General features: G+C 39.8%; 1 protein-coding gene across 2 annotated transcripts in view; it reads right to left on the minus strand.

The window, feature by feature from the left end:
• The window catches only part of LOC105453803 (fibroblast growth factor receptor homolog 1), a 46,482-nt gene that overhangs the window by 11,456 nt on the left and 20,337 nt on the right, over positions 1-14,689 (minus strand). For both annotated transcript variants that reach the window (XM_011696009.1, XM_011696008.1), the window contains exon 3: positions 6,327-6,469. In XM_011696009.1, coding sequence (XP_011694311.1) covers positions 6,327-6,411 — 85 coding nt within the window. In that variant the 5' untranslated portion in view covers positions 6,412-6,469. The remainder of the gene's footprint in view (positions 1-6,326; positions 6,470-14,689) is intronic.

Here is a 14,689-nt window from a genome sequence, read left to right on the forward strand (position 1 = left end):
CGAGGTTATTGTCAATTTTTGGTTTCGGTTTCGGTTTCAGTTTTTTTGCCGATATCGGTGATCGTAACCGTTTGGATTTCGGTCTTTTTCGGTTACGGTTACGGTTACGGGTATACATATAATTACTTATTGTGAAATTTATAAGAGATAAGTATTATGCATAAAAAAAGTAATACAAATTTAAGTTGAATATTATAAAAAATTTATCTCTATTGAATAAAATCTTTGTTGACGAAAAGGCGGTTAGTTTTAATCAATAGTTGATTTCCCAGAATTGTTTCATCGATGTTCATTCTTAGCGAAAATAGCGAATTTTAATCCTGAGAACAGTTGTTCGACACTTACTTGCGGCTGATACCGTCAGAACAATTATCGATAATTAATTTGTAGAACTCTGGTTGAGTCATACTTTTTCTTGTCAGATTTCCAAGATATTAGTTTTTTTTAGATTCTCTTTTGCTTTTGGTTGTAGCTTTCTAATAAGATTTCAATCCGGATATATAAAGTAGGGATATTCCATAGATATAGTAAAAATTATAGAGCAAACGAGGCGTGAGATTTGATTAGGAAGAAAGATGGAAGTATAGCTATCGTATATCTTTTTCCGAACCGAAAAATGAACCGAAAACCGGAAAAAAAATTTTTGGTCCGGTTATGGATCCGATCCATTAACCTGCACAATATTTCGGTCCGGTTTTCGGTTTCGATCCGACTAAAATAACGGTTTTAATCCGGTTATCGGTTTCGGTTTCGGTCCGGTCTGGGTCCCTGATTACGAATCCGTCGCGCCCGACCCCCGATATTTAGGCCGGGACAGGCCGGGCCGAGGTCTCGCGGCGAAACGAGAGACCCCCGTTTACGTTGTCGCGCGTCGTTTACGCACGTGGCCCCCGTCGCCGAAATTCCAACGAAACTAACTCTCTACTCTCGAAGCACGCACCCAACTACGGAATATAGTGGAAATCACGCCAGAGACGCGCGGTCCACAAAGCCGTGTCTGTTCGCCAGATGTGCGTAGTCGAAAATTTCGGCCGCGCCTTCCTTTTGACCAGGAGAGCAGCATTAGAGAGCTCTCGTGTTCGTCGAAATCGACGTTTCCATTGTTTAGAGCAATAAACGAATGCCCACGCACCGTTTTTGCATACTGCCCGCTGAATACGATGTTACGTAACGGCTTCAATATCGGCGGAATTGCCGGAATTGCAGAGGCCACCGATGACAAATTCAAAATATATTTCCCGTTTATCTTGATAACGGAAGATATATGTAGATCTTATTCCGTCGTTAATTAAACTTGAATCGGTGCGCGATAAGAAATTGTGCACAGTAGGAAATAAAAATAATGTTTTAAAACGTAAAATTTCAAGATAAATAATGAATAATCTATATATAGAATAACAACAATAATCTTTATTATAAATGATAATTTTAATGAAAAAATATGTTTCCAAACTGTATCAAAAGATGTTAGATTTTTTGTATTAATTTTTACATTTAATTTTTAGAACGTTTGTGTTTCTAACATATTCACCTTTTAAATTATAACAGAAAAATTTGAGTAGACTGTTTGGGACACGTGAAATGTGTTAACTCAAGCTTTCCAACTGCGTGACCAATCCCTTTGCGTGACTATTGCGAGGATAAACGATCACTGCGTCCATGTGCGACACGCACTACCAGTAATTATATCCACGTGGGATATAATTACCGTCGCGGTGACGTTAATTAATTACCGTGTTTTCCCGTTACCGGTTGCGATTTATAATATTGTGGGCCGAGTAATACTCGTTTTTATCATAAATTAACTTTAAAAATTAAATTTTCTAGTTAAAGTTCAAATTAATTTTTCTAGTTTTTAAAAGTACAGAAAAAGATAAAATTAATTAAACTGAAATTAAAGTTAATCAATATTGGTAAGAAATAGATATAAAGTAACTATCGCGCTTCCCTTGAACCATTGATGGCTGCAGCCGCAAGTGCCAAGAGTTACGATTTAAAATAGCGGCGATATATATGTATGTACGCACGTGGCGTTACCCGACGAAGTTTCCCGAGAATGCAAGCGCCGATAATTAAATCGTAGCTACGATGCCTAGGAGCGACGTGACTGGAAATAAACCAGGATCAAGCGCCGCGCATTTGAAAACGTCTGACAGATTGCACTACGTACCTATCCCATATTGGAGCGTGATCTTATTCCTAGTCGCGCACGCGAGCAAATGGGCAGTTATTTATGAAGCCGTACTCGCAGCACTCGGAGAACCGGTAGCCGCGCCTCCGTTTGCGCGGAAACTTTGATAGCGATTTACGAGCGGCACGTGCTGCAACGGCGAGATACACCGAGAGCGTCCCGACTAAGGAAAAGAGAGCAGCAGAAAGAGAGAAAAAGAGAGAAAAAGAGAGAGAGCCTAAGAAAGCCTTCATGTTTAAAAGATAGAGTTTGTGTTATCGAAAGATTATACCGGCGCTCTTGGTGAAGACGTATAGTGCATGAGGAGACGAAGGGAAGACGTTGAAGAACGAGTGCGGGATAGAGATCGTTTCTCTAACGCGGCCGCTATAACTATCACTATCCGCGCGCAATCTACGAAGGGAAAGCGGCTGTATACGTCGGTTAGACAGCGTGATGTGTCGGGGTAAAAATGCATGTGTTTTAGACGCGACACGGATAAATAAACGGCCGCTGACGTTGACAAACCAGGGGTTTCCGTCGTCGTCGCGCGCGACGTTAATGGCTAAATGGTCTCGAACGTGGCGCGCTCGATATCAAAATCAAAATGGAATTCATTTTTTCTGAGTAATACTAAAATTATATTTAGAATTTACATTAAAATTATTAGGCCAATATCCAGCCTTGATCGTTACTGGCGTTTTATTTAATTGTGTTATTCACTAGTCTAGTCTAGTTTAACTTATTAATTTTTTTGCTCGCTGATATCTTCATCATTTGCGTATATTTTTATTTTCCCTTTCATTTTCACTATCATGTCATGTTAATCTTGCTCTTACGCAATAAATTAAATTAAGTTAATTACTTCGAAATATTCCCGACAGCTCGTAACTGTAAAGTAAGTCCCGTTTACGATCGAAATCTTTCCATTCGCTGACAAAGTTAACTTGTTCCTTTCTTCATGTACGCCGCCAACTCTTTATTTACATCGCAAACAGCCGTATTTCTGGACGTTACGCGCAAAGGTGACGCGGTAAAATTCTCGGCCGATCCGTCGAGGAATTTGTTTAAGGAATCGCAAGGGTGTTTGAAATTCTTACCGCGGTCGTTATTTCTTTGGAAAATTTTTTTTGTGCGACGTACCTGCGCGTTCCTCGCCGCGCGAGTAAATCCGTGCAAACATCCAAAACGTGCCGAAGCTCGTTACCGCAACCGAAAGCTCGAGGGAAGGCCGAAGGTAGAAAGAGAGAAGGACAACACCGGGGCAAAGCTCAAAGTGGCGCGAAACGTTTAAGGCTATTCCTGGAGTTTAGCGTCGAGGCAGATGGCCGGTTGCGTAGGTACCGAGAGGAATCTCTAGTTTCTCTAGTTTAGATATCAGTGAAATCACGGTTCGGTGGTAATTTAATCGCAAATCGAAATTTTTGAACGTTGTTAAAATATTCAGAAAACAGACCAAGCAAAAGAAAAAATTATGATATAAAAGTAACGTCAAAATGTCTATTAAATGATTTCTAAAAATTTTAGTCGATTTATTTTAACGTCATTTTATCGTGCACTGAGAAAAAAGGTTGCAATTATTACAATTTAATTATAATATATAGTCATTTTTAGCACCAACTACATATTTGTTTGTAGAACCAGAATATATTTAATATTACTAAAATTATAAGAGTAATAACTATAACAATGGGACTCCAAATTATAATTATTTTATCATGTAATTGCAGTGTACATGTTGCTGTAAATAATGAACACTTTTCTCTCAGTGTGACTTGTTGTTCTGCTTGGGAGAGATCTGATTTCGAAGGCGAGCTTCGAAGAGGAGCTTCAACCCGAGACTGGATTAAATACGATATATTAATTTGTATCGGAACTTCCTCATATTATTATTCGAAAAACAACCAAAAATTCTCTCTTAACATTCTTCTTTTAATATTCTAGCAACCAGTTTGAATTTCCAACACAATTATTTTGACGATTCAATAAAATTATTTTTAGATCTGTATTCAGCTAAATTTGAGGATCTCTCAGCAAAATCGTTCTTCTCGTGTCAAAAGCTCCGAGCGTAAAAGTCGTCAAAATAATATAGAGATGCAGCGCTCCTTTTGAGTTTCTAAACTGGCGCGGATTAATTTGTGCGTTCGCACAAATCGCGGAGGATCAACGGGGCCAGTCGTGCAAAAATATTTTTGGCACGACTCGTCGGGTGCCGACGACGATAATCCATCTTATCGGTCTCGTCTTGTCTCTCCGAACGAGGCAATCGTATCGTCGGCATTCAGTCGCCCTCCGAATTTCTCGTTCACGGATGAAGACGTGAAAAGTCACGACTACGATCGACGCTGAAAAAGTCGATCGAACGTCCGTCGTGTCGCCTTATTTAAATTATGATTCACTACGATGCGAAATAATCGGACTGATAAATTTGTTCAGAGACCGATTTATTGCCTACCTGTCCGATTACTCTCTCGAATCGCGTTGGACAAAATAAAACGTAACGCGGCTTCTTTTCGTCCGATAACATAACTGGTTTTACAATCAAGAAACCCATGGTGTCTGTGACAAAATATCAATTATCGTATTTATCGAAGCTTTTTTGATACAGATTTTCACAAAATTCCACCACGCGGCGCGAATTCTTCGGTATATTATTAACACGATTGTGCCAATTTTCTTTAACATTTTTCGAATTTTTAGATGTAACAAACGTAAAAAAAAAAAAACAAGCTAAATTGCTTCTTCGCTCAGCATCCGGAGTTAATATAAGTTGCTGAGTAATCGTTTCTTGAATTGGAAATATTTCATCCAGACGTCCTCAGGCTGTTTCTTCCACGCGCGATGTTCCTTTTTCGCTCGTACTTCCGCTTTCGCTCTCCTTCGCTTTCACCAGCTTCCTCGTCGGACTCGCACGCGCGCGCCGCATCTTCCTTCGTCGCTATTTTTCACGTCTCGCGCGATTCGCACTAGCCACGCACGCGTGCGTCCCGCGCGCTTGTTCCTTTTTCGATACGAAAATACCGCGGAACGGAATGACATTACGGACTTCCTTTACAAATCTTTGGCTCGCCACAACCGCGTACCAGGCGCGTCTCGTGGCGTTTCGTTTTCGCTCGTTCAATTTGACTCGTGATTTTGATCGGAGAACGAATTTATCGAAAGAATTTATATGACGAATGAAATAAATTTAAAACGACAGGATAACAAAATTTCGTTACGTGGTAATTTCAGCTTTCTACTGCGGATTTCCGCGTCGCTTTTGAACGTAATGTTTACGGGATTTCCATCGTGCAATCGCGAGCTTTCATCTTCCTTTGCAAATATTCTTAGAAAACGTCACGTGGCTGCTTCGGTGAATTAAACGCGCCCGAAATATAACTCGACTACGGCATTAATATATTAAAAATGTCTAATCACTGAATTTGTCTTTCTAATTTATTGGCTTATAACAAATATGACATTCATTTTTCTCCAAAAGATTTTTTCAAACGTTTTTAATGTTTTTATAATGCTTAGAGATATAATTAATTCATAAGTTATATTACTTTTGTTAAAATAAAATTCAATTAAAATTATGCGAAACTTAATGTTTTAATTATTAATTTGCCACGTAAAATTATTATTTTTCCGCACTCTTCATTTAATCACAAATTCCATAATTATTAATGCTTGATTATTAACATGATGATGTTTTAACTATTCTCTTGTGATAAAATGAAAAACATCCACTGATTTTCAGACGATAATATAATTAATAAGTCATCTCTCTTCTCTTTTATCTCAAAACACGTTGTGTGAATAGTATTCATAATGTTATATACTTGTGTTTTTTATTACACCAATCTGTTAGTGACAGATCAAACTAATACTGGAGATCAAACTAATACTGGAAGTGATGTGATGGTTCCATTAAAAGTTGATACAAGTGGCAATATTACCAGCGAAGGTTCACCTACTCCTACACATTCAGAAACCCAGGATTGTACCGATGCACGAAAATGTAAGTCCTCTGCAAACTTTTTTTCTCTCTCTATCATTTGCATGAAATTTGAGAGCACACAACAAGTATCCGAAAGATGTTTCCGTCGTTATTAAATGAATAATTGTGCGATTTTTCTGAAGAAATGTACGTAAGAGTTACGTCATGTTGTCTTACCTGTTAGCCGAATGTTCCGTTTTTGCGCAAGTCCGACGCTCAGGATAGCGAGGACCCCGAAGATTATGCAGAACCTCGTTGCCATTTCGACTCGCTCGATACCGGGTATACGCAATTAGTGTAATCGTGACATGGATTATTTCCTGAAACAGAAACCATAGATAGCTTATTTATCTTGTTCTTTATACGCCGGGATAAAATAGTCTGTGGACTGTGGTTGGTAAATGCCTTTTAACGACATATTCGGGGGCATCGAGAGCGATTATTCTTGGTTCGGTGAATGATCACCGTGCAAAAACGAAAGGGAAAAGGGAAAAAGAAGGATAATTATTAGAGTTTGAAAAAACCCGAGTTTTTTTTAAAAAGTCCAGCCCAGTGGATTCAGCGCGCGCGCATCTGCGCGCCTTGGATTCTAATAAATAAAATATTCCAGCACCGTGCGCGTACGCTTCCCCATTCTACCGCGCTGTGTCCCCCCCTCTGCGCGTCATCTTCTTCCGTAAGCATCGCACGTATCTCTTATTATTATTCACGCCGTTCGAGTATCTTCTTTAACTTTCTTACCTTCGCGCCTCATCTCACGAAGTCATCGACGATCGCCGGAAAGTATCCCTTCGTCGAGGATGGGCCAACGGGGAAAGGGGAAGTCGCGCCACGCCGAATCGAATCATGAATATTCCACGGATCTTTCAGTCGATCTCTTCGTCTTGCTTGTACATACCTCGCGTCGTTCAACGTTTGTACGCGTCGGAACGAGCAGGCGGGCGTGCAGTAAATCGTCCCGCGGTCAGGAAAAGTCAAAGCGCGAAGGATGGGTATATGTACCGTATGTACGTCGCCCGTCTTTACGTAGTACGTACCCATGCGACACGAAAACAATTTGAAAACGAGCGACTCGACACTGCTTTCCCTCCCTCTCTCTCACCTGTTCAGACTGTTCGCAAAAGCGTCGCACGTTTTTTCCATGGAGTATCGGCTATGCCCGTCACGGGTCTGCAATGTTCGTCGTAGGAAAATCACGGCGATCGCGAATGACGAGCCTGTAGATACCGCCGCGCATGAGGATACGTGACCGAGATCGATGTTATTCAATCAATATCACGCGTGCGGGACAAGTTCTCTTCCGGATCGGGCCGATATATAATTTGCCTGATCGCCTCGAATCTGTATCGCTTCGATTTTTTGTTTCCGACGAAAACTCAGGTTGCAAATTAACGTTACTTGTCGTTTTATTTACCTGAAAACGTATAGGAATCCTATAATTTGTATTTTTATGAATATATACATTGCGAAGGACGCGAAACTCGTCTATTCGAGATTCGAGCGCCGAACGTCGGAGCGTCGGCGATCTTCGATTGCCCGGAATAGGTGAGCGAACATCTTCGTATTTCCCTACTTTTTGCAGCGATGAGAAATACCGCGGTGTAAACGCGTCGCGGCTCCCTCGGTCTCGTCGAGCGTTGAATAAAACATACGTGGCAACGTGACCGCCGAGTGAATTGAGATATCCACGAGGCGGTCACGATCGATTCGTTATCGACGCGGAAAATCACAGCCGGCGGCATCGCGAAACGCCGAAACCGTGGACAAGTGAGTCCATTTGCATTGTGCAACATGGTCGCTATTGATTTTTATATTCGATCCTTGCTCCCGTGAAAAGTACTCCGGTCTTGACGCAGCGAAGAAATGCTTCGTTTACGCGAGAAATCATATTTAAGTCAAAATTCATATTTTGCGTTTATCTTTTGCGCACATACATATGTATATTCATAAAATCCTCAGGATCATAATTAGGTGCGAAAGAAAAAGCGCGATAGGAGATCCCGTTTCTTCTGCGCGTCGCGTCGGAAATTGAATCCAAATTGAAATTACATAGTCCTGACATAAATTGTGTTAATAATATTGTTAATAATATATGGTTAATTATTGGTTAATAATAATTGTGTTAATACTATAATTAATAAAATGGATTTTTCATAACTAAAGTAAAAAGCGGCATAAAATGTATACTTATTTTTAGATAAGTTAGGAATATTGTTAGATAAGAAAGGAAGTCTTTTGCTATTCTTCGGATATGTCGCGAGCGAATTCCCGTTCGAGCGAAACAGAGCTCGAAAGTTTGACGTTCGTGAAGTCGGAGAGTGCTCGCATGTACCAAGGCCACCCACGTGTATCGTACGATCTCTTCGTCGACGTTATTAATTCTTCTCGCGACCCATGGGGCTAAAACGGATATGCCTGCTAAGCGGCTTATATTTTTCGGGGGTCGACACCCTCTCCGTGTACGGATAATATCTTAACCCGCTACGGGACTCCCTCTCGAGACGATCCGTTTCCGGTTCGCGCGCGGATGAATGAAAACAAATACATAAAATGAATATCGGAAAGAATCCATGGTCATCGTTATTTGTTTTAAGATAATCATTTTTTTTGCTAATTTGGTCATAATCAAAGCAATTGTTGTTTTTATGTGTTCTAAATCCACTTAAACTGCAAGAAAATGTTTACAATAATAATGCAAAATTAATTAAAAATTACTTATTATTAATATAATATAAAAATTGATATTTCTTATAAATATTTACTTAAAATTCCACAAGCTGGTTCTTGTGTTTCACGCCAAAGCATCTAAGAAAGGGCATGTCGTTGGTACAACGTTAATTTTAATTTTACCTTTAACTCTTTTAGGCTTTCTTCTTTTTCGTTCTCTCATGGACGAGTAGCGAGCAATATGTATAGTTGCTCATCAACTGAATCGACTTTTTGATTTTTGGTCGCTTGCTTGCCTAGTTTTGAATCATCATGTTATTTATTTTGCGGACAATATTTTCATCTTTATCACTGGTCTATTGGCAAATCTGTTGACTGTCATTAAAAGGATCCAATAATTTAGTTATTTTTTTCCATTGTCTTTGCATGGTAAACTATAGGTATAACATCATCATCACTGGATTGATCTCTATATTCAAATAGAAAGTACTTTATTTATAATATCACGGCATCGCGATATTTCTCTCGAATGCGGACTTCCGGTTTATAGTTCACCTAGTTGTATGATTTATCGTCCATGATTTAAATGCACGACGGATATGAGAGAGAGAGAGAGAGAGAGAGAAAGCGCCTTCCAGAAAAACGAATCTCTTTGGTATCGTCTTCCTTTAGTGCTTGTCTCTTGTGATCCTCCTTCTTAATGTGCCTCTTCCGTCTTTTACCTCGTCTTTGATCCGCGCCGCCGCGTCGGCGACGGCTGATCGAGCTTTTTAACAGCGAAGGTATTAAGGTGTGTGCATTCGATTAGGCGCCATTCCGAGCCGAAATTGTATTTCTATCAGTTGCCGTTCGTAAATTTCCACGCTTTTCGTTCTCCTTTATCTCGAAGGTTTTGAGGTACTTTGCCGAATTTATTTACGATCTTGCCTCTCTCTTTCTTCCTTCCCCGAGATACCGCCGTAAATTACACCACAATTCAATTAAAATAATATTAAAATCGCACTCACTTAAATATTCGAGAGTTAATGGAAAAAAAAATATAGAAGATGGGCCCATGTAAAATCACGCTTCTCGAGTATACCTACTTCTGAAGGAGTCAGGAAGCGTATACCTTGATTTATGCATGAATGTTTAAGTGCTACGACGATCCTCTTTCCTTCTCCCGGCCGTTCCGTGATTATCGTCGAAAATCTCGGCGCGAGATCTACGATATCCCTACGGAGGAGTGTTCCACGACCCTCGACAAATTGAATGAAATCGCTCTAACCTGTTTCATCACAGCCCGACGATTCGACCACCCGTAATTATCGTGACGTAGGTCCGGGACCTCGCGGTATCGACGCGAACGGCGAGGATATAACTTAAAAAACTCGTCATACCAGCACTTTCTTTTGAAATTTTAATATCGACGTTTTACACTGTATCTCATCTCATACGCAAATGTCGACGATGACGAAACGCCGCTTAGGCGATCAATTGAAGATTTTATCATGATTGAACTCGATTTTTTATAGTCTGATAGAAATTATAAGAATCTGGTTGGTATTTTTATGGTTACTATATTTTTTGATTGGATTTATAAAACTTTTAATTATATTCAATAAACTTTTTTTTTCACTAAAAAGTTATGCTGATGTAATAAAATTAATTTAGTGTATCTATCATTATTGAAAAATTGTGATATATATAACAGAAAGAAATTAATCATGCTTTTATGGCAACTGTGATAATTTTTAGAAGAATTTTTAATTTGTTCATTTTCCAACAGACATGTAATTGAATCTGTCAGATTTTTGTGCAACCAGTTTTTTGTTATGAATTTTGAGTGATTAACTCTAAGATAAATATCAAGAAATAATCTTTTTTAAATCAGACTATAAAAAACAGAGTTGGCACTGTCATTTCAATCGCCTTTATATACAGTCGCAAGAATGACCTCACGAGTTTTAAAATGCTGGGGACGAGTTTAGCGAACCCGCGAGCTTTGTTTCGACGCCAGATTTACATCCCCGCTAATGGAATCGTCTTCGCCGGGAGAATTCCAGGCGCCCGATCTTCGTGTCTTATACAGGAGGAAAGTAGCGTAGAGTGTGCATGTGTGTGTGCGGGTATAGTAGCGATCGTGTCGATGGGTACGAGGCGAGAAAACGTGGGCACGGTTTTCATTACGATTTCGACGAGAACCAGACGCGCTTGTTCTAAAGTCTAACTCTCGAAGTCGAAGTCTACTATTCTTCATGAAGTATCGTGGCAGATGGGGAGGGTGAGAAAGTGAGAAAAGGAGGGAGGGAGAGAGAAGGGGGGGGGAGGGGGAAATAAGATATATTCCATTCGACCGTTCTTGGGTCGATTTATATGACAGCTCGCCTGTTCGCGTGCCGATTCGAAAAGAACAAATGTTTATCGTGGCGCCGACGCTCACGTTATTTTTACGATAGCTTTTATAAACTGATTTGCGTTGTTATTTTGGTTGTTGGTTTAGTTGTTATTTTTTTTTAAGCATCCCTCCACTGAGAAAAATGTTTTGGTTATATCAACATGAGCGAATTTGAAGAAGTACATTTAAAATGCATTCTGATCATGCCAGAATTTCCAGATTATCGTGATTGAATTTCTGGTCATCTCGATATTTTAGAATATTTCATATCTCGATTTGTAACTTTCCAGTTGAATTTATCAGATTTTTTTTCCCGTGTACGTTTGTATAGATCCGGTCTGAGCGAGCTTTTGGCGTTCGTTCTTAAATGTATTTAAAGATAATTACGTGATCGAGAAGATGAGACGGCAAAAACGTCGGTGATGTAACGTATTTCTGGAGATGAGAGCGTTATTCTACGAATTCTGTCTGACTTTGTACTTTCGTCCAATTTGTATACAAAATTATATCTTACTCGAGATATTGATTTTGATCACGCACGATTTTAACTGCAATCTGCGCACTCGAAATGGTACGTTTCTCTCGTGTAATTTCGCGCTTTCCGCGGTCGTTGACTGCAACATTCGTGGTAACGAAACTCGAAGTATTCCCTTATGCGCGATCGGAAGTTGGCGTAAATTTCGAGCGAAATCTCGCTAAAACATCATAAAGCGCCAGCCTCTAAGAATTGCAATTTTCCGACTTATACATGGTTTTGCTGAAGTATCAAAAAATTTAATTAGATACAGATCTGAAAATAATTAGACATAAATTAAAAAATAATTATGTAGGAATTCAAGCATGATGAGCAATGCTGCAACAAGTTTTGACATTCCAGCTTAAGCATCTTACATTAATTATTTTCAGATCTGTATCTACCTGAATTTTTAGATACTTCAGCAGAATTGTCCTTCCGTATACAAGAAGATACGCGAACTGAGGAGTTCATGATCGCTATTTTGATCCAATTTAAGGCGGCGATAAAAATGAGCGAGTTTAACGATGCTCATTACGGTATCTTTACGAGGCATCTTGTAAAGATACCGGTCGTCTAAAAAAAATCTTCACGCCGTTCGAACCGTTCATGAAGAAAATTCATACAGAGAATGCAAACTTTTAAAATAAATAATTATACTCTATGCGTCATACTCGGTATTTATTTCGCTCTAATTTATGTACGCATCTCCTTTCGCGGAAAGAGCGCATTATTTATTTCAATTCGTTCGTATTTCATGCGTATTTCGTGCTTGCTGGCACTCGGTCGAAAATAAATTACGAGGGATGTCGTCGATATTAGAGGAATTTCGGTGCTACATGTTTCGCTAATAATTCTTCAATTTTAGGTACGCGTGGGTCGCGGAATTTCGAGCAAAGCATAGGGGCGGTCGCGCGGCATAAAGCAGCCCAAAAGGGCTGTGAGCGTTAGTTTATAAATAACCGATCGCGTAGGACGAAATGCGCGCGGTTCTCGGTATAATGCATGTACGTAATTAAAGCGAATATTCCTCCGAATTCGGCGTGTTACGTACATATGTCCTCGTTTTACGTTACCGTACGTGTTAAGTTCACGGAAAGTTTCTAATAATATAGGTATTATATATGATTCATGCCCCTGTTGATCTCCTTAATATTTTATAGTATGTGAATTATCTCCATACATTTCCCAATGATTTTCAAGAATGTACGCACCATTCTCAAAATTAATGTCTTTTACAAATTTGACATTTTCCAATAATTTTGTAAGATATTATATCAAAATGATCTGTTATAAGTTTTTTGAGCTCAGAGGACGCGGGTAGCCAATTTACTTTCGTTATTTCATATGTTGATAAGTGATCTACTAAGTACTTAGGCTTATTTTTGGTCAAAAATGTGTCTCATGATATAATACGCGCCGGATTCGGTGAGGAACGCTCGCTTAAATAATCGAGGCACGGCGCGATCCTGTAAATAGTAATTTGTAAATTCTAATTTGTAGCAGAACGCGACGCGCGAAGTATTCCGTATCACTTCAGTCTCGCTATTAGCTATTTTACGATCGCACTTGCGGTTAATGTTGAGGATGTTTTCGATTGCGGATTTCCCTCGCCGCGAGGAATGTCACCCAGAACGAGGATATTCGCGCAAATTTGATGTTACGTGGAGTTTAGTGCTCGATAAAAAGGGAGCGTAATGTAAATGTCGATTATATTCCTTCGCATTTAATTAGCGCGACGCATTCGCATTCGAACGCATCAGGCTATAAATCCGCGACCGTTTCCTCAATCAGCGAGATATAATCTCGCGATTGACAGTCCTTATCTTGCCAATTTCATCTCAATCGAGAATAAAAAGCGGGTATTTCTCCGAAGCCGACATGTTATATGTATATATATTCTCGTACGTTAAATGCTATTTCCACGCGCGTGCAACACGCTGTTGTCGAATCAGAAGCAGTGGCTTCTGATATATAGAAATATTCCCTCTTACGTAAAAATGCATGCGATATTTTATAAAACGAAGGAGCAGCATCTTTAGCATTTATTAATCCGGAAACATTTTCAGTTCCTTTCCTTTATTATTACGCGATATTTACGGCTTCGTTCTAAAAAGAAATTAAGAGCTTTGTGAGATAAGATCAATCGTGAGCATCTTGACTTCACATCGCGTTTTTTTTTTTAATAATCTTTTGTTCTCTTGCCTGAAAATCATGTGTTGCCTCACTGCGGCAATCTGGTCGCCAGATTTTCGCCTTTTCCTCGCAAACTATCAAATTGATTGTTTCTGTAACATTGTCTCCATATTGCCGAGAGAATATGGTTTTTCTTCAGTTTCACTTGTATCTTGATAGTTTCTTCTCTTGTTACGTTCGATCGTTTTTCTGGCCTGCTTTCGGGGATGCTAAGGGAAAGATCTTCTCACGACCGTGATCCTACGAGAGAGAGAGAGAGAGAGATGAGACACCAATGGACTTCGACTGGGACGCGAGGGTGCGCGTATTTCTCTTTTTCATCGACGTAACAGGTGACGCGACAGCAACGTTCTCCCGACACCCCGAGAACCCGTGAGATTTCTCGACCCCCTGAGGAAAGGGTCGGTTATTAATCGCCACCCTCTCGCCGGATTCGTCATTTTTTATTTCCCTCGACTTGGGAGACGTGTATTCTTCCTCGGACCGGGTCCCTTTAGGTATATAGGAAGACGTGTCCACGTGATCGTTAGGGGGTTTCAAAGAAAACAATCCGTTTCGAGACGTACCCTCGACCTTTTCAACAGTCGTTAATGGCAGCACGGGAAAACAAACGCATGTGTATAAGAATGTCCCGAGAAGACATCGATTAAAGTTACTTTTAAAGCCAGTGTCACTACATGCGTTGTGAATGTAAATTGTGAATTGCCGATCTGATTGGTTGGACAACGATTCTTAGTTTGCAATTCGAATCCAATTCGCGTCTACATAGCGTAGTTTTACAAGACT

This window comes from Wasmannia auropunctata, unplaced genomic scaffold, assembly GCF_000956235.1.
Source record: "Wasmannia auropunctata unplaced genomic scaffold, wasmannia.A_1.0 LD335994.1, whole genome shotgun sequence".
In the NCBI taxonomy this organism is placed as follows: Eukaryota; Metazoa; Arthropoda; class Insecta; order Hymenoptera; family Formicidae; genus Wasmannia; species Wasmannia auropunctata.